The sequence below is a fragment of the Semicossyphus pulcher genome, unplaced genomic scaffold, assembly GCF_022749685.1.
Source record: "Semicossyphus pulcher isolate SPU_LCO1_2020_fin unplaced genomic scaffold, fSemPul1.0.p SCAF_3, whole genome shotgun sequence".
Taxonomy (NCBI): domain Eukaryota; kingdom Metazoa; phylum Chordata; class Actinopteri; order Labriformes; family Labridae; genus Semicossyphus; species Semicossyphus pulcher.
Window position 1 is genome coordinate 24548963 of NW_027211704.1, and position 20824 is coordinate 24569786.

Here is a 20824-nt window from a genome sequence, read left to right on the forward strand (position 1 = left end):
CACTCAGGCATCCCAACAGATATTTTGTAATGGTGCGTCTATCAGCTACTGTTGGTTTGTGCTCTAGTTGCTCTTGCTTTAAGTTTATCTTATCTGCCACACTTCTTGCTAGTTAGCTTAAGATGTAACATATGAACAATGTTAAAGCTGGGGTAGGCCACTTTGGAGAAACTAATGAATCCAGTTGGAAAAAAAATCTTGAAATACACATGTACATGCTCTGCCTCACTTTTGGTGCAAAACAAGTCAACAAGCAAGCGTTGGAAAGAGGAGCGCAGCCATGCTAGCTCGCTAGCTTTCACTTGGATATCCTGGATACTGGATACCCTGCTCATGCACAATGAATGCATGGGCAGAGTGTGCGGGTAGGCTGGTAGGTAAATAGGAAGCTAAGCCATCTATTTATTTCATTTGACGGACATATCACAGACCTGGACAGCAACAAATACAGTATTTTTTCCCCTTTTCTTTTAAAGAGTACTGTATTTTTTTGATTGCTGTTAGATGTACAGATGATTTCAAAATATATATAGCAAAAAGCTTTGAAAATAAATAGTCAAACTTAGCTTAGATACACCAAGTAAAACCAAATAAGTATGCAGCAAACATAAGGCTTAACTTTAGTAACTAAAGTAAGACTGCTTACAACAAGACAAGTTATCTTCACTGGTTGATCTCACTATGCAACTCTCCACATTATTCTACATTTCCCCTTGAGCCTCTCACTGACTGTCTCTGCCTCCCATCAGAACTCGACTCTCTCCAGACCAGACCGTGTTATCTGAACGGGCTATTTGAATGAGTGTTAGCCACGGGAAAGAGCATGTGATAGGTGTCTGGGGTCTGGTGGTCAGTTCTTCTAAGAGTCTGGGTAAATATAGCTTTTATCTGAGGCCTATCTGATGCTACAACACCAACACTCCCCAGACACAGATAGACACATATGGGACTGGAAACTGACATGTCACACAAACACAGGAGGAGCGACAGCGTCGGTCAGGTGTGAGATGATTGGCTGGGGTTTTAGTGGCTAATGAGGAAGCCTTGGCAGAATATAATGTTTATGTCTGATCATAGAAAATAAATAATTTAAAATATTTTAAAATTAAATATTTATGATGCTCTATTAAGCATTACACTCCAAAGAAATCTGTTAAGGTATATTAATTATATTCTTAATCCAAAAATGTTACAGAACTAACTACACTTTACAAGAGGGTAACTCAGGACAACTCAGAGGTGTCCTAAATGAGGCTGAGAGCCTGAAAACAAGAGGTGTTTTTGCTTGCTTGTGATTAGAGTTGCAGTGTGGTCTCAGAAGGAGGGACTGTTTTTACGATAGTTCTGAGGAATCCCTTGACGTCAGAGTTGCACGACAGAGCGAGAAGCGTGCGGAGAGTGAGATTTGACTGGACTCACTTTGTATGTGCATGTGAAAAAGAGAGAGAGAGAGAGAGAGAGAGAGAGAGAGAGAGAGAGGCCTAATGGTGACTCAGCATAACAAGGTCTGCTGGGCCTGTGTGACCTCGTTCATCAAGATGACACCCGGCTCTGTTTTTGCTCCTCTCTGGCGTGACTCACAAGAAGAACGTGAAGAAAGCAGAAGACAAGAGAAAAAGGGGGGAGATGAGGAAGAAGAGAGGGAGCGAGAAACCATGGCATGTGAGAACCTGGAGAAACAGGACCGCATTAACTGAAGTGGGGATGTTAGGGGAAGAAAAAACACGACAGGCAGAAAAGTTGAGAAAATAAATGTGTGAGTGTGATCACAAACAGAGAGTAGGGAGGTGAGATAGTGAAAGATAAACAGTGACAGAGTGATGAAAGGAGAGAGGGACCAGAGCAGCCATGCTTCAGTAACAACCAGTAAACACAGCAACAGCAAGGACATCAGTTCTGTTGAGAGCAGACGTGTTTAAAAACCTGTGACATGATTCAGCTATAAAACTGCAGCTTGTCTTTATGTTGTCATCTTCTACAGCATGTTCTAACACATTGGCGTGGTTTGTATCAAGCTTTTTTTTTTACTTACACTTGCTGTAAAAGCATGTCGGCCCCTGAACACAAACATACCCTGCACTGGAAAATATGGAATCCACCAATATGTTGCATCAAAGTCAGTTTACTCATCACTCTTTCTCAACTTGATCCAAAGTTTTAAAAAGTGGAGATTTAACAGGCATGGATGACAAACAAAAGACACTATCAAGTTATATAATATGAAATGTGGACTTTTTTTCCCAGGGTTTTTCAGAACATTTACTGTATATTTGAGATGTCCATGCCACCAACACTCACCATTTGTAAACATAGGAGTCTCTAAAATGTATATATCCATCCACAAGGGCTAATGTGAATGTGGCCTTAAATGACAGTAAATCCTGGCCTGAGATATTTGATTGAGACCATTTGTATAACCGATGCTAACAGCTAGGTGATATGGATGATTTTGGTACAAAACAAAGCCATAACAAAACTAATGTAACTGCCAACAGACTCAGCTAGTGCTAGCCTACTTAGCCAATGTTAGCATGCTAACTCACTAAACCAAGAGGTTGAACATGGTAAAAAATATTACTTGGTAAACATTAGCATGTTAGCTTGTTGACATTAGCAGCTAGTTCAAGGCACTGCTGTGCCTAAGTACTGTTTGCTAGCATGGCTGTATATTCTTACTCATACCTAATCTGTCTCTTGAATGCCCCCAAACCGAAATGGAGAATGTTACTAATAAACTTGGCACATTCTTTTAAAGAATATATCCATCTGTTGGGGCTCAGCATTAAAACAGTTAAGTGAACTGGAACCCACTGAAATGATTAAGGTGGTAATGGTAAAAGGTGCGTGTGTTCATGTAATTAAGCACTGGTTTCAAGAGTGAAGAAAGTCTAAATGGATTGCAATTGAGACAAAGCAGCTCGAAAACATCTATTGAACTCAAGGGCACATTGTGAATCATTACTGGGTGGATAAATTACATCCTGGGTAAGAACAAAAAGGTAATGGATGTGTTTTTGTTTCTAACAACCTTGCCTGCATTTTGTTCTCGGCGCCTTAGAGGGGTTTAGAAGTGACACATCTTCTAAAGTAGCTGAGGTAAGCACAAACATGTTGAGACGCTGCTGGGAAACAGAACTAGCTGTGCTTGTTTAGCAGCATGAAAAAAACTGTTACTTGTAGCTCTGGTTTAAGGGGGGGGCCTGACAAACTCCAAGTTTTTTTTCTTCCACAAAACTCGAAAAAGAAAGAAAGAAAGAAAGTGAGCATGTTGGCCCGAGGGAACACCCCACACCCCTGGCAGGTGGTGGTGTTGTGGCTTGATAAAAGTCTGGGCCCCCCTCCAGTACAGGCTCTGACGGCACACACAGTCTTGATAACAAGCGTGTGCACACACACACACATATAACTGAACCCTCTGACCCAACAGTATCATCACAGCAGGATCTGCCAATCAGATCTGTTGTGAATACAGTGACACTGCAAAAACACACACTGTAAACACAAATAATTTACATGCTGGCATTTTCAACTCTGTGGGTGTTAGAATTTAAGTCTGTTTTTGACTTTACCTTTTTAATGCTTCATTTTTTAATCACACACAAAGTCTATAGGCATCTTAAATTACAAAGTCTTTATTTTTTTTTTTATGTATGGCTTCTTTGAAGGGACTGTAAAAGACATTTTTATTGAAAAAAGTCTAGATAATTTCTGATCCAACCAGTCAAGGATCTACAAACAAGCATCTACTGTAGTTGCTGTGCACCAAATCCACTGACATGGCAACAGGACAAAAACAAAATGAATACGACACCTGTGAATCTGCAGGAATGCCTCTGCAGGTTTAATGACATCAGTTGCACAACTATAGTCATAGTAACAAAAAGCTATTTTAACTTAGTACCTCATATAAATACCTACATATAAATATTGTAAATGTACTTGATGACTTAAAACATTTTAAATCGCTGTACATGAATGTCCTTTTGAGAGCAACAGTTTGTGAAAATCTCAGTGAGACACCGACAAAAAAAAAATTACACTGCTGTTTGAGCTCAGTGTCAGCTACCTTTCAACATCTATGCACAGCGCTCCTGGTCTCCATCACCCACATACTGCATGTGATTATCTACATCCATTTGAAATTATCGAGACCCAAGTTAGCCAGATTAAAGCCCCTGACAGCTGAAAGGCCAGTCACACAGGGCCCCCTGCTCTTGGTTCTGTGGTGGGGGGAGCGCTTGAAAAATCAGGAGATTCAAAAAGAAGTTTCTTTTTTTATTAAGGCCTCTTTAATTAAAAAGAATTTCTAAAAAATGTGTAGTCCTGACACCTCAGGCTCATGACTTTCTGTTTTGTCCTTCAGGTGAATCTTTCGTCGTCCACCTGTGCAGACAAGAAACGTTGGATTTGTTCATGGTGTCGTGCTCGTAAGTTGGCACCAGGATGGGATCACAGAGAGGCTTGCTTTCTGCCTCCCCCAATCGCCGACCTGTCTTCACCCTGCACCCCACATCTCTATCTGCCCCCCCAGCAGCAGTGCCCTTTAAATCCGCTCCAGATACTCTGGAGTCGGGAGGAAAGAGGAGTTACATGTCCCAGACAGCTCTCAAGTCACCAATATGTACTGCGGACACACTGATTGAGCCGACAACATGATAACATTTATAATAATGGTATACAAACAAACAATGACAATGACATTAATACAATAATAAAGGACGATAGAAATAATAGAAATAACAATAATAAAAAATGAAGTGTCAGCTTCTGGAAGCCCTTGGAAGCGATCACATACGTTATGCTGCTTAGCTTCCCTACCTGAACCTCGACGGTCCTCTAACCCCTCCCTCAACTTTCACCCTTTAACCAATGAGCAAACAGCTCATCCAGATCGAATAGTGCAATAGTCCCACCCTTGTCCCTTAAAGCCCCAGCTGAATATAGCTGGGTGACTCCGTAGGGTGTTTGCTATCCTCTGTCCAAAGGTCCGCAACCACTCCTCCCTCTTCCTCTTCCACCTGCACTGCTCCTTCTCTGCTTCCTATGCCTGCTCACTGCATGCGGTCTGGCTGGATGTGCTGTTGCGGGGCGTAGTGCAGGAAGGCTGGGCCCTGGCCAGTGGCGGAGGTGAGACTGGGGTGGACGGTGGCTGGAGCTGTGGCGGCGGAGGCTTGGCCGGCGGCGGTGGCTGAGGGGCTGGTGGCGTAGCTGTAACCCAGGAAGCTGGCTGGGGAGGCGGCATATGGGTACTGCTGCTCAAAGGCGGCCTGGGCATACTGGGTGTAGGCGGCGCTGTAGTCCAGGTAGGGGCTGGTGCTGACGGAGGTGGAAACCTGAGTGGGCAGCACCAGGCTGGGCTGCACATAGGCTTGTGGGTAGACGTATGGCTGGGCCATCCTGCGCACAGACACAAAGACCAAACAGGGAGGTTATTAAAGAGGAGCCAAAGCACCACAGCAAGAAAATCCAAGAGTCTGGCTTCTATTGTTTACATAGCTCCCAGAGGGCGAGCGTGATGGGAATATAAACTCCCTGTAGGTGTTCTGAGCTTAAGAGAGTTCTTACAGGTATATCCACTGTTATTAAAGAATAAATAGACAAGAGGCAGAGGAGGTTAGCAGGCGAAGGTGACTCAACCGTCGGTCTGTTTCAGTTAGTAAAACCTACAAAACCTGTTAGGTAGCTCCTCCTGAGGTAGACGGGCGGGCAGTTGAGGGGGGGGATTGAAAGATAGAGTCAGCCGTTACTGGCAGGTTTTCAAGCTCAGGCATCAGCAGTGTTTTAACAGCTGCTGCTCTTCACTCGCTACACACACACACACTCAAAAACACGGACACACACACGGCAAAAAAAGGGAAGTGCATGAAGGCTGTGTAGAAGTTGCAGTCTGATACTTCTCACTTGTGGTGTGTAAATCTCACGCAGACTATCGCAGGTGATGATGCCAGCCGGGGGAGTTAATGGTGGCCGGGGAGCTCATCAGGGCTGGGTGCCAGGCTCTGCCAGGACTCAGGAGCCGGCACTCAGATGTAGCTGATTAGAGCTGTTGGGGTCTGGGGACTGTACCGTCTCTCCTTCTCTTTCTGTCTTTGCTTTGCCACTTTATCCATGGAGGAAAGGGAAGAGGAGAGGGTGTTGGAGTCTATTTTCAGTCAGTACTTGAAATATCTCTCCTGGGTTTGTTTTCTACAGGGAGTGATGGCTGTGGCAGAGAGGAAAAGACCCCCTCCCACTATTAGGAGTGATGCAACCAACTCTTCTTTTGGTTGCCTTTGTTAATACGCTTTTTTTGGGGGAAACATCCACAGACAGCCTGAGAAAGAGACATGAAGTCACACTAAATGTCACTTTGACAAAAGCTCTTCAGCTGCATCTCAGTACTCATGAAAATCTTCCGTGTTTTTATTTTATTCTTGTCTTTTTTTCAGATTCATCCAGGAGAAGAAGAGGATCAGTAATGAGAAGCAGCCATGGATCAACACAGCAAAAGATGGAAGCATGCATGGATAAGGATGTCATCACGCTCTCAAACACACACCCTCTCAAATTCCCCCCCCCCCCCCCCCCAATCCCTTACCCCCCTCACCCTTCCAACCACCCACCCACACACCGGTTACCACTGCAAACCTCAAACCATGCCATAATAGGGAAAGAGTCACACCACAATCAGCATAACCTCTTCAGTTCATATCACACAGAAGGGAAAAAGATAAAAAGGCACTCCAATCCATCACAGCACACCGCACTGCACTCTCAAGCCATCACTGGCACCTTGGAGAGGGGCTGGCTGAGGGAGGAAGGAGGGGGGGCAGGCGGGCAGATATGTTCTGTCAGCCCCCTTCCTCGGGACTAGTCCTGTACTGTGGGCATCTTCTGATCCGCTGCTTGTACACCGGTCAGCTGGCAGCACAGAGCAACCATGGCAGAAGGTTGGATAGGAGGATGGCAGTGATTATTATCAACAATTACATTAAAGGTCCTGATGTATCATTAAGGCAAAGAATCATGGGGTGCAGTAATGTGTAATCTCTCTGTTGAAAATTTCTGTGTTGGCCTAAATCTGTCAAATTTAGATTAAAAAAAGAGAAATCCCACCAATGATTCACTATAACAAACAGATCTGATGACAGCTTCAGTAAGAAACCTGCTTAGATGTGTTGTAATTACAGCACAGAGAGAACATTTCAAACAACAGTGTGGAAATAAGTTACAGAAGCTCACTGAGGCATGTGGTGAGCGGAGCAGAAAAAAAGCCATAGCCATAAAACCAGACAACAGCGGCATGTAACGAGTAAGCATAAGCAAATGAATGTAACCCCCACCCATGGGTGCAATCTACACTCTACCCTCACAGTGCTATTGAGCTACTCACAAAGAGGCATTCAGTTTCACACACAGCTTTCAAACATGACCATACATTAATGCTGTGGGGCATATGTGCTCTCGCTCGCATCACGTATAATGAGCCGGCCTCCTCCGTGGCCTTGGCCGTGTATCGCCACAGGCACTTTCTCGTACTCTTAAAGTCGAATGACCTTTTGTAGGTAAAGTGGACTCGAAATAATGTAAAATGATATTAGCCTAAAGGGAGTTAAGGAGAGAAAAGAAGGCTCTCCTGTATGGAGGGAGATGGAGATGTTAGCTGTTTTAGCATCCAAATAAAGAGAAAAGAGAGATGGGGACCGAGGGAAGTTAGGGACTGTATTGAGGTCTCGGGGGGCCACAGAGATGCCAGATGCCAAGTGGTTTGTGGGACAGTGGCAGGGGAATGTGGATGACGGCCAGAAGATCATAGGTCAGCTGGTTTTGTGCTGACGGCCAGTCTGTGTGTGTTTGACATAGTGCCACTCTGCGGATGGCAGGCTGAGACTGGAGAGACACGCTCACCAGAAAACATTTGATGCACGTAAACACGACAGATACAGGGCGAAGTGATCATCGGCATGAAGGCCACTTAATGAGCTAACGTGAAAAGCCCGGGCGATATCACACCGAGAAGCTAAATATTTCAACACGATAACACCGTTGACCTTCAGCGCATGACTCACAGCAACACAATGTGTGAAAACAGATGGGTGGGGGGGATTAAACAACACCTTACAATAGTTGTGAGAGGGCTTGATATTGCGTCCTTCCTCTTTGTTAAAGAGGATCGTGAGAAGTCTTTGATAGCAGGAGGGAAGAGGGTGTTTTGTTTGGCACCTGTAGAGGTGTGTTTCCTTGGGAGCACACAGCCTCATTAAGCATTAGTCCCTGAATACACCTCCCCCCAATCTCCTCTTTTAACCCCCACTGCCTCCTCCCTCCTGGTCTAACAGAGGTGTCAGTTTTCAGCGTCTCTATCCGACACGCTGGTAGTGGCACCACTTTAATGGGAGAAATTTAAGAGGAAACCAGTGATAAAAGCAATAAAAAAGGACACATGTGACATGGGAAAGCACTGAGAAGTGGACGGAGTGGAGGAGGTGATGCATGAGGGGAGACGAATCTGCAAGCTCACTGAAAACACCCCCCTCCCCATCCAAACATTGTCCTGGCCTCAGTGACCCCCTCTGGCCCTTACAGCATCTGCTGACCACAGCTTTACACACACAGTCACCGCAGTAAGCCCACACCAGCGAACCACTGTTACATGCTACGCCCCGGCACTGTTCAAATCCTACTTCAGACCCTGTACTCACACCATATGTTGTGGAGGGGTCTGGGGGGAGCAGAGGGGCTGGAAGAAAAGCCACTTGTACACTCTGCATCTTAGGGAGGCCTGCGTCTGTCACCCGCCTTACAGAAGAAACTCAGAGGCAGGCGGACAGGTGCTCCCTGCGCCTCTCTACGTCTCTGGGGTGGTGGTCATGGGAGATTAAGGGGGTGTATAAAGCTGTAACATGAGCCAGCACCTGTCAGGGAAAAGCCTCAAAGCAGCACTGTGCTCCACATTTCAAACCCTCAGGGTTTCAGTGCCAGCCATGCTCACTGTGGCGGAAGGAGCAAGAACCTGGGGGGGACTTTCCAGGGTTGTCCTAAGGTCTTGGAACATGATGGGACATGTCCCGTGTGGACCCAGTGAGAACCTACAGGGGGGAAATGGCTAATACATACTTCTTAAAACGTCTAAAACCACTAAATGTTTCCTATTTTATCCTTGTCCCTGTGGACTGTCCTGGGATTTCCATGAAGCTCTAAGCGCTCACATGCTCGGAAGTCGGAAACTGTAAAGTACGGCAATACTGAGAGGTTCATTGAATGTTTATTAGGCCTTATGTTCAGGATTAATTGATCATTTAATTGATGGAGAGTCTGAAAATACTAATAATAAGTTTTTATATAAATATGACTTGTTTTGATTGTGCAGGATTCAGTGAAAGACGAATGACTTTAACAAGTGACTGTTCACATCAAATTTGTTGATTAGGTTTTTGATCATCAATCTATCAAAACATTACCATTTGTTTCTACACTACTCATATGTTAGCATAGAAATGTTACTGTTTATTAGTTTGAAGCTATGTGTTAAACCCTGTCTTATGAAGTTGACTTCTATGTTTTTAATCTTGTGTGTAAAGTCTGAATGCTGGTGAGGGATGATATGTGAGAGCTGCAGGGGGTGGGGAGAGTCATTACTGCAGTGAAACGCTCATTAGCTGCTCGACAGACCATGGCTCCTAGACGCTATCCAGGCTGTTTCTACAACACAGCCACTTCTAGGAAGCTTCCTCAGTGACAGAGCCCACTCAGGCAGGTACACGAGTGGAGAGGCTCCTGACAGAGGCCAACCAGCGAGTCACACATCCACCTCTGGAATGCTTTTCTATTACCACAGATATGTGAACCATCTCCCAGCCCTACAAAACTCAAATATGCTAATAGACTACTTGTGGGGTTGCATGTGGACAAAGAAACTGACATGTACTTTCCAGAGGCCTTGTTTGTCAAAGGATAGTAGCCTGGTGGCATCCCACAGAGAGTAATACAAGAGAATAAAACAAGCGCCCACTCCCCCTCACTTACCCATACTGCCTCTGGATGAGTGCTGGGTGAATGGGCTGCACTCCGATGGATATGCCTGGAAGATAGGAGGCCGGCTGTCAGACGCACACATTAGCATTTACAGAGGAGGACCAGAGAACAATACACAGAGGGGATGAAGAGACAGAGACAGGGTCTGTTTCAAACCATCGATGGATGGAACAACAGTTTCAAATGTGAAATAAGAAACGTTAAAACATGTATGTTTTTGAGGAACTGAACCATATTTGGTATTTTAAATAATATCAGCTGGGTAGCACGGACCGTCGTACTGAACTAAAACCTGTTTTTATACAAACTAAATAGTCAACTGTCTCTTTTGTCCCTCAGATGACTAGACAGTACTAGTACAAAAATGTGCCCTAACAAACAGGTGTTAAAAGACCTGCCCTATTTTATGATATGTTCATTGCTGCAAAAAATCAGTGTGTTTCCTTGTGTGGTTTTATGTCGTGGACCTTGTGTTATATATTCAAATTACTGTTAGCTGGTTAGAAGGAGCTTTTATTAACGAATTAATTAAACCTTTAAAATACACACAGTATGTCTCACCTGTCTGTATGCTGCGGGGTTTAGCACCCAGGTAGGCCAGGTTGACGTTGGCCTTCCTGCCATCAATTATGGGGTTCGGGTCCTTGCAGGCTCTCTCTGCTGCTACCCGGTCTGTCATTGTTACCTGGTGACAAAGTCAAACTCGTCAACAAAGTCTCACAAGAAATTAAATCATATCTCATGTAAGAAAAACTGCTGGGGCATGGCATCCCCAGCTGGTTACACATTAACTATTCAGAATAAACAAATGCATAAAAAAAGGCCTTGGTCTTATCATAAAATCCCCCCTACAGGCTTTCCACTGTTAAGATTCTGTTTCTCTGAATAAGAAGGGAAACTACAAACAAAGCACAATGATAAGCTTTGAAAACTGCCCACAGCAGCAGCAGCCGGCCACCTTACTGCCACTCAGCTCTGGTCAATGCTGAAATATGGATCTGGGAAGAGCAACAAGGAGCTTATCCAATTAGGGACAAAATATTAAGGAGATTGGTATTAGTCCACCCCTCCTCTCTCCCTCCTGGCATTAGACGAGCCCTTCTGTTTTGATTGCCACATTCTGCCAACTCAGAGGGTTCAGCCACCTCGGTGTGCGGACCGAACAGTGAATGTAGGCCATGGCTTGCATTGTTGAAGAGGACGTTTTTAAAAGCAGCGTGCCTCTCCGTAGTGGAAGGACCCTGAACAAAGCCCACTCCAGGGCCTGTGTTGTGAACACACAGGAAGGAACGAGACTGTGTTTACACTGGAAAGAGCCATGCTGTGGGGGGTTCTACTAATCCACCTCTGAAGTGTGTTTAGAAAAAAGGTGCGCTCAGCTTTGGGGCACCTCCCTGCCCTCCTGCTGCCAGCTACCTCTCAGACTGGAACGCTCAGAAAACAGAATTATCAGGTTGCCTCACACCGCACTAAAAAGCGTGTCTTTTTCCCAAGCAGCACCCACATCGGCCTGAGCCTGTTTAACCTGAAACACAAGACTCAATAAGCAGCCGTTTGATTCCAGCTAGACTCACAGGACCGCTTTCCTCAGAGTTAAGGAGCTGATGTGTAAACACAGAGAGCAATTGTCTTCAAATTCTGGCTTTAGAAGTAAACATGCACACATAACGTTTTCCAGTCCTTCTTTGGCCCGACAGAACATTAGAGCTGTGTCTTCCCAAGGTTCAGCTAAATATTTGCATTTCTTGTGCTGCTTCTGTCCTTTGTGTCAAAGAGAGAATGACTTTCTTTATCGTGCTGGAACAGGATAAGTCACTTATTAGTGTAGGTTTAAATCAGCATCACATGGGTGCTTTGATATTTTTCATTAACCTGACTTTAACTGCGACTGTGCGACCATTTGACTGTGGCCGAGGAAAGGGGAAGTTTAACATCTGAATCAGAATCAAAAAAAGACTTTATTTTTCCCCTGGAGTAAATTCGGTATAAACAAAAACTTGTAGTTTCAGAGAGAGCCAATTGGTTGATGTTGGAATTTGTGTCTAAGCAGCCAAGATGTGATGCAAATCATGTGCTACAGCCGAATGCTCCGGTCCTTGACAATGGAGGGCAGGGTGTGCAAGGTCAACCTCCCCACTGCTTCAAAATAACCATATAAAGCAAGCTACAAGTGAAGAACTGTGTCTCTCTCACATGCACGCGCACACACACACACACACACACACACACACACACACACACTATAAGCTGGGAATCCTCAGGGGTGAGTAAGGGGGGACTTCATTGGGGGTGGAGGGGGTTGGACATCTGACATATGCTGAAATATAATCTTCTTAGTTACCCATCAACTTGTGTGATCCCTCATCCTCATTAAGCTAAAATAACAGCCAGCCGGCGAAAAAAAAGAGATGCTGTGCAATTATGCACGTCAGCTTCAGTGGGGGGATTACCTTTGACACATATCACAGAGCAGATATTACTAGCATAGATATCTATTCAAATAAATACCCATTAGAAGAGAAGGGGAGAGACACCGACTGGTAAATGGCAAGTGTAGACACAAAACACAAGGACGTTTTTAATAACTATAAACTGTATGGCATAATTACAGCAAATAAGCAGCTTAATGTGGTTTGCTAGTGTTGAAAAGTTTTGAATGAAAGCTACGTGTTGGTCTTGTGGTTGATATTAATGTGCAAGGCTGTGTTATTTGTACTCACAAAGCCGTATCCTCTGGATTTACCGGTCTGCCTGTCTGTTATCACCACCGCCTCGTCGATGTCCCCAAACGCCTCGAAGTATTTTCTGAGTGAGGCATCGTTCGTGTGGTACGGCAGGCCGCCGACAAAGATTTTGGTAAAAGTTGTGTCTTTCTGCAGCGAGGTGGGATGCATGACTTCGAGGGCTCCGTTCATGAACTGATGCAGAAGCATTGGTCAGCCGGAGAGAAAGACCAGAGGTTCACCGAAATGTATCTAAGCGTTCAACAACGTCCCAGCATAAGTATAAGAGAACTAAATATCTCAAAGTATTAAGCTGTAGTTCCCCTCTTCTGTTGTCCTTTCTCTCGAAGTCGGAGCAGCAGGATGACAACTGGGGTTCGCACAGACGGAACTCCTCCACACCGGTTGCTTCTTTGACGCTATGAGAAAATCTGCCGGCTGATTTTATACGCCAGGACTGAGTCCAAGCCCACACACTGCTGTCGACCAATCAGCTTCTCCGCTGAGTGCCAACTTGAACAGCAGCACCGCCCATTAGACCGCCTTCCCCTGCGTTGCACCTGCTTTTGTCCTTTACAACACAAAGAAAAGCCTACTGTACGACAGAAAGCGCGGCTATGACCGCCACATGGTGCATCATGTCCTACTGTAATGAGGAAGTAATTGTCTCGGCTCGGCAATAATGCAAAAGTTAAAGTATGATGATATTACTGTGACTTTACTTTGTTATCACGACACAGCACACGTGGACTGAGCAGGAAGTAAAAAAACTTCTTATGAAGTTGTCTTGGCTGTAAGAAAAGGATTGTGTCCACTTTAAAAGGACAACAAACTCTTTATAATACATTTTATAATGTGTTTATGCTGGGTATATAACCTCTTTTTAACACTTACTATCCTAACCTCTGGGAAGTTACATCAGTGCTACTTGTGATCACATATAATCAATGTAGTTTTATCATGGGACATTAACCAAAAAAAGACATAAATACAAAGTATATAAAGTTAGTATGATTATTTCTAATTACTTTTTGGAGAGCTAATACCCAAGTTTAGACTTGGATATTACCAGTGTATCCTTTGGCAATATAGGGCCAATGTGACAGATTTCATCCAGCCACCTCTTCATAAAAGCAAATGATTGGTATATTTCAGTTAAACAAAAAGTAGATAAAGAGCGACTGTTAAGTGTGTACTTGATCATTTCCAGTGCCATATGCTTTCAACTTGTCCCTACATATGACCCAAAAACACTGATAACCTCTGCAGGAAAGGGAAGATCTGAGGGTCCAAAGCAACAGGTCAACCCAAACATTAAAAGCCTTCTTATCACCTATCTTTCCAAATAAATACAACTCTGATCATATATACAGTAAATGACTCTGTCATATAAGTAAAAAGAGACTTGTTGAGGAGCCAGTGGTCTAGAAGACTGGTACCAGTGTCACACCATGACGGCTGTGAGGAGCCGCTGAGCTGTGGCAGCAGTGTTACCTTCCCGCCCCCGGTGCTTTGGAGTTCCACTGCTAAGTATCAAGGGTCAGGCTAACAGTGGGGTGATACCCTAATGACCTCAATAAAAGGCTTTTAATTCACACCTTCTTCTCTATGAACTGGTTCACCTTTCACACATGGCCTTTGTAGCTGCCCATGTTACCTCATTCATATCCTCTTGATAAATCACCCCCCCATTTCCAGCTGTGTGTCCCTGTCAAAGGGACTTAGATGAAGAACCCCACAGTCCTGCTTTGATCTCATTTGTCCTGCTCAGCTCTGTGACCTCAGCTTCAGGACTTATCTACAGGTAGCCGCTGGAGTTAACAGACATTGAAGGGGAAAATACTCCACCTGCTGGTTGATTTGCATTAAAACAAGTGGACAGATGGCGTCATGGTGATACAGATGTTTCCTTAAGTTTATCATTTTGATTTTGTGATGATTTCAATGTCAGACGCACAGTATGAAGAGATTTACAGCTGAAATATCAGAGAGTGGTCACGTTTATGGTTTTGCATGCACAATACAGTTCCATGAATCCCAAACATTTATATGGCAAACACAATAGGTTATTAACCTACTTTCCCCTTCAAGTTGGAATAAACATGTTCACATCTAACAGTGTGCACTTATTTATTTTACATCCCAGTTGTATTAATTGACCTAACCACCGAGTGACAGCATCATAAGAGAATCAAAAGTCTTTGGAAAGCTGTAAAAAAGAGGGCTGGACACATTAAAAAAACAACAAAACATCAAGATGAATGAATTTGAAAGCCCTCCCCTTCTATGATGACCTCTAAGACCAATTGTCACGTAGCTGTCATCAACGGCAGGTTTGGTAGGGCCCTCGGATTGGTCCATGCACAGTACGCTGCACCGCGGCATTGGTCCAGGTGTTTGCCAAAAGGAAGGAGTTTGTCTCGAGCGTAAACACACACTAAAGCAGCAGGTCTTCCGCATTTCCCCCCCGAGAGATGAGACTTGGCATGACGAATCTACAGACAGGAGGGAGCGGTCAGTCACAGAGAACATTTTCTGAGTTTTATTTCTGAAAGGGTGTCCAGAGTGTCCCCTTCTGCACAGATTAAACATAACAATGTCGCTCTTCAGCTGCCCACAAAAACCCCTTGCAGATCATGGCTGAATTACTATCAATTATGGTTTGCATATGCTCAATATATCCTGAATCTTTTCATTGTTACGTCCATCATTTCAGAAATAACAATCCTTAAATACATTCATATGTCACGAAATAAACTTTTAAACCTGACAACTTTCAAGCTCAATGCTGTAAGAAAACCAGCAGGCTCGTTCCTGATTGTTTAAGTACAAAGGCAGCTTATTTACACCATTACAGCAGAAACCACACAAGCCTTTGAAATGACACTCAAGTTAGTACAGATCCATTCCCTTAGAAAACTGCTACTTGTAGTGGTAAATAACAGCACTGAGTCATAACTATCATCACTAGCCACATCCATGCACCCCAAGGTTCATGGGGTGCCTTTAAAAGGCCCCAGTGTGAGTCATAAGAGCATTGAGGAAGTGGGGCAGCCCCCGTCCGGTGACCGTGGTCTCCAGGTTTACAAACAGTGGCTGCCCTTCTCTCACCATTTCTTGTTCCGAGGCTTCAGCTCCTCTGCAGCGTTCCTCAGGAAGATGTAGTTCTTTTTCTGGGGGTTGTAGTACTCATGGCCCTGAGGAAAGAAAAATAGTACAAAAACAAGAGTGATGGCCAGCACGAGGAGCATGTCAACAGCTTGTACAAGATGCTACAACATCTACCTTCGACCAGTCGTAACTAGAGGCGTATGCAAAGATGTTGCCATTGTGGTTGAAGCAGCAAGCCGTAATGGGCTGGTCCAGCTGCTCTGAGGTCTTCAACTTTGTACGGGCGTCTTTGTCCCAGAAGCTAAAGCGGCCGTCTGATCCCACAGTAGCCAGTGTGCCATGGACAGGATGGAAGGAAATGGCATTCACCTGATGGAAGGAAATGTTAACGAGGGGAAACACAATAAAATTAGTGTATCAAAGTACTTATAAAGGTAACGACCGAGTGCATAAAATATACAAGGGTGAATCAGACATTATGTGTCAACAAAAATGTTTAAAAAATCCACAAAAATATAAGACAGTTCTGCTATTATTGCAAGTATATAGCTATTCAATTATAATTAAGAAATGAACGATGCAAATGACATTAATAAAAACTCAAATTCATATAAATGTGATTTTAGATATTAGACACTGTACTAAAATGCAACCACCAACAGACCTGTTTCACTGCATACACAACATGTATGGGAAACTGGGGTTGCAATTTATCACATTATGAAAGTGGTAGCTTAGACAGTCCTAAAGCACTGTACTTAATGTTGTTAGATCCCCTTTTTTTCTTTGACAAGCAAAACGCTGACTGTGAAAACGTTCCATTTAAAAGCTTTCAATTAAAACTCTTAAATGCCTATTAAATCCTCAAAGTGATATCATTTGCTCATATTTCATCAGAGAATGATAATACAATCTCTTTTAAGAGCAACATGCCAGAACAACTTACAGCATAGATGTCCTGTGGAGTGGTTGTGTTTGTTCCATTGGACCTGTGGCACTTAAAGGTAAAGTTGTCTTTGGCTCTGAAAGTGATGAGGGAACATGGTTATGTCATATTTTGATTCAGGTGGATGACAGTAAAAGCAGAGTTCCTTAAATTAGACATGCTTGCACTTTATAGCATAATAAAATACTGAAAGCAACATTGAACTGGTCATTCTAGACACTCACGGGTTAGGAGGGTTGATATAGTGGATGGCCACTCTGCCCTCAATGCTTCCCAGTGCAAAGCCTGTAGGCTTGTTCTGCTTGTCCTTGAATATGGCGACACAGCGGTGCTGCCGGACCACAACAATGAAACTTTATATTGAGCATCAAGTCAATAGAAAAGGAAAAGAAAAAAAAAATTGTTTACAGAGGAGGAAAATTCACCTGATGTTTGAGAGGAGATTCTATTCTTCGAAACTCTGAGGGCTGGTTCTCCAGTTGGTACACTATCAGGCCTCTCTCAGCTGTAGCAACCACTGCCATGGGGTATACCTACAAAGAACAGTCATGGAGGTTAAAAAAACACACAATCAACAATGTATTCAACAAGTTTCACTCGTGACATCTAACTTACAACATCGGCACAGTAGGATCTTTCTGGCATCTGCAGAGACATCATGGGATTGGGAGAGCGGGTGTCCCAGAACTGCAAGAGAAAAAGCAGAACTGTCATCTCTCTCAGTGCAACATGAAACATTACTATGTTTGATATGCCAGTCTCTGACTGGTTCTTTTTAAGTGATCATTATAGCTATATTTAGGTGTCTCTGCAATAGCATATTAAAAGGAAGTTTGGTCATTGCTGATTGATAGTATGCAGTGTGTCCAGGGGTAACTGAAATTTATTTTAGAAGAAAGCTGTGTTTGAAATATAATGTCTCACATACTGTCAGCCTCAATCAAACAGACAACAGCACTGTCTAAAAAAAACCCCACAGCATCCTGATCAATTTAACACCATCAGGTAAGTTGCTGAAATGGACAATTGCAGCATGTTGTCATCTGATAAGCCTTCAAGCTCATGGATCTATCACTCAAACTGGACACTCTGGTTCATATTTAATTGTCTTGTGTTTCTTTAGTTCTTGTTCCAACTAATGCAAAAACCGAATTAAATAATTATAAGCATTATATATTAAATTTATTGTGTTGAAATGGATATTGTACCTTCAGTGTTTTGTCCCAACTGCCAGTCATAATACAGCTGTAGTTTGGTGCTTTAATCCAGTGGATTGATTTGATTGGACCTTCATGCTGTAAAGATGAGGAGATGATAGATGAGATGCCAGACAAGTGAATTTCTCTTTGGGGATCAATAAAGGTATTGTTATTATTAAAGATAGTTGATGAGAGGTATAAAATTATTGTGCTTTATTCTTTTGACCACATAGTTCATTTTGGGGCGCTCATCCTACCTGTGCAATCTGCATTGCTTGATTGCTGTTAAGATCCCACATCTTGGCTGTTTTGTCACAGGAAGCAGTGAAGACTTTACTCCCATCCTGGTTAAAGGGAGTAGCACATCATAAATTATTCTGTGCCTCAGCAGTCAGCATTTATTACAGGGCTTAAATTACGTTGGATGATGACACCTACATCACTCCAGCATGCATCCAGCACTGGACCTGTGTGCATCTGTTGCGCTTTGGGGACAGTCTGCCCATTGTCCTGCACTTCCCAGCACCGAACCTGAGGCCAGAGAAAACACAACATAGTTAAAATGTGTTTCTACTGAGCACACTACAAACTCACCTACCATATTACAAGTGCTTAATGAAAGCAAGACAGGTATTCTCTCTTAAATAAAGTCTTGTATTAAAACTATCATCCATAATCTTTGTTTGCTGAACACCTATATACTGATTGAATAAATAACTCACATCATTGGCCCAGGATCCTCCAATGAGGAAGTTTCCTGGCATGGTGGGAGGACTGAAAGCCAGACAACTTATGCTGTCATCTGGAGGTGAAGTCACTTCAACATCCTTTTGAACAAGTCAAGACAACAAACAGTTGTCAAGTTCACAGGTGAAAGCACACTCTTAAGCAAAGAATAATAACAATTTATCAAAACCATGTCAAATTATTTCCCTGTACTTTGCAGGTTTACCTTCATGGGGTTGTGGCTGTCAGTTGTCGCGTTTCCAAAGACACCGGTCCCTCCTGCTCCAAACCCGGTGGTTGTCCCAAATAAACTCATAGTGCATTAACGTTATTCCTGTAATTAAGATTTTAGAATTTAGATAGGGAAAACTACATTCACTTGGTCGTCGGTTTCAAAAGTGTAAAGGTTAACATGGGACACATCGTGCTAAAAGGACCTGGATGAGGCGTTAAATCAAATCGTGGCGTGCAAGTAAGATAAACAACCACCTAACGTCCCCGCATGAGTAACAGCAGACAACGAACGGTACACTATATAACTACCACTTCATTTGTGGGTTTAACTCCGTTTGAACTGCATAGAAATAGGGGAGCATTCATTCATTAATGTAAACAAAACCTGTTGACACATGACGAGATGATGGCCAACACGTAAAGGGAGCTAATGTTAATGCTAACTACGTTACATCCCCTGCTAGCTTCTAATAACTAGTTTGTCTTTGAACGCAAGCAAATACGGCAGTTTAACCGTAAATGTTAAAAAAAAAAACACTTCTGGGCATATTTAGTAATATTTTTCCTATAATGTGAGTTTGACTTGATAAATAAACCCTTGCTAACGTCGGCTAGCTTACAGGTCAGTCAGTTACTGACACCCTCTCCTGTGTCCGGTGGCTAACCCTGCTAATGTTAGATCAGCAGCAACATTTTTAAACACCATATTCCAATATTGTGCCATTGCAGCACTGTCTCATAAAGTCATGGACATACGTACCCCTAATTTGTTGAACTATGGCTATAACCTGGTAACGCTGAAATGCCAAAATAATTTGGCGCATCAAAAATGTGGCGCTTGTTCACCGGTCGCACTTTGGTGACGTAACAACGACGCAGCATGCAGTACGAACACTAAACGCTAGGAGGCGCTGCATAACAGCAAGTCACGTATTCTAGATTTCAACGGCTTGCTATTGCATTTTTGGCTGCGTGTATGCAGACTTGTGAAAATACATAAACAGTCTATCTTTTCATCTTGCTTGCAAAGGGGCCACTTCCCATCACACCCCGAGCCTCAGTCGTGTCAGTGGCAAATCTACCTCATTAGTAGCCTTCACACAATAGGGCACAATGTATGAGGTGCACAACATGCTGCATCATATAAGGTAGGTAATAACTACTCATTAAGTACCATTATCCTTTACTTGCAATTAAGAAGACGCCTACAATTAAAAGCTTTTTATCTAAAAATTAACTCGTGTAAAAATATAAAAAATGGTGATTAGATTATCAAAATTAAGTAACTCGTGATTTAGAATTGGCCCTTTCTGTATGCTATATAAATGTGGATTATAATAAGAGGTGCATTAACAAGTACGTAGCCAGTATTTTTTAAAGATCACATGACCACATTTTAACTTCTTTAGGTATTGACTGTTTAACATTTTTGTCTTTAATAATACAAGTTATTTTATTATATGGGCCTAGGCCTAATTAGGCTAGCCTATATGTTTTGAATGTAAAAGATGCATCTGAAACTAAGAAGTAATGGGCATCTGTTTCACTTTCCCTGTGGGCGTTATATACTTGGCTTTATAGGGCCACGTTTAGAGAGAATTTCACATGCAAATCAAAATGAGATTGATCAACAGTTAGGGAATAATAGGATAATCATTTATTGTGGTGCAGGATAGATTTGAACATTTCACCATTTCACAGTAAAGATCCCAAAACATGTCCAGAGCTGCTTATTTAAGTGCTTCATGAAGTCAACATTATGACAAACATTATGGTTGTAATTCCATGTGGGAGGTCTAATGAATTATTTAATCTAGAATTATATGATGATAGAAACAATACATCCCAGAGGCTGAAAGATGTCCGACTGT

General features: G+C 43.1%; 2 protein-coding genes across 3 annotated transcripts; both read right to left on the reverse strand.

The window, feature by feature from the left end:
• Nucleotides 1-3616: 3616 nt before the first annotated feature.
• LOC138606307 (RNA-binding protein 38-like) lies at nt 3617-13136 on the reverse strand. The gene is made up of 4 exons (XM_069678772.1): nt 12735-13136; nt 10576-10699; nt 10006-10060; nt 3617-5397 (listed from the first exon to the last, which is right to left on the reverse strand). The coding sequence occupies exons 1-4, from the start codon at nt 12945-12947 to the stop codon at nt 5052-5054; spliced, it is 738 nt and encodes a 245-aa protein (XP_069534873.1). The 5' UTR covers nt 12948-13136; the 3' UTR covers nt 3617-5051.
• A 1498-nt stretch (nt 13137-14634) lies between these two features.
• rae1 (ribonucleic acid export 1) lies at nt 14635-19802 on the reverse strand. 2 transcript variants are annotated; one of them, XM_069678404.1, is made up of 13 exons: nt 19714-19802; nt 18946-19053; nt 18716-18820; nt 18432-18524; nt 18251-18337; nt 18003-18089; nt 17410-17481; nt 17220-17327; nt 17019-17125; nt 16795-16870; nt 16023-16217; nt 15849-15934; nt 14635-15232 (listed from the first exon to the last, which is right to left on the reverse strand). In XM_069678404.1, coding segments are annotated over exons 2-13 (1107 nt in total). In that variant the 5' UTR covers nt 19036-19053; nt 19714-19802; the 3' UTR covers nt 14635-15231. The 2 variants fall into 2 exon arrangements, with proteins under 2 accessions (XP_069534505.1, XP_069534504.1); XM_069678403.1 differs by lacking the exon at nt 14635-15232 and having other exon boundaries at nt 15845-15934.
• Between the last annotated feature and the right edge of the window lie 1022 nt (nt 19803-20824).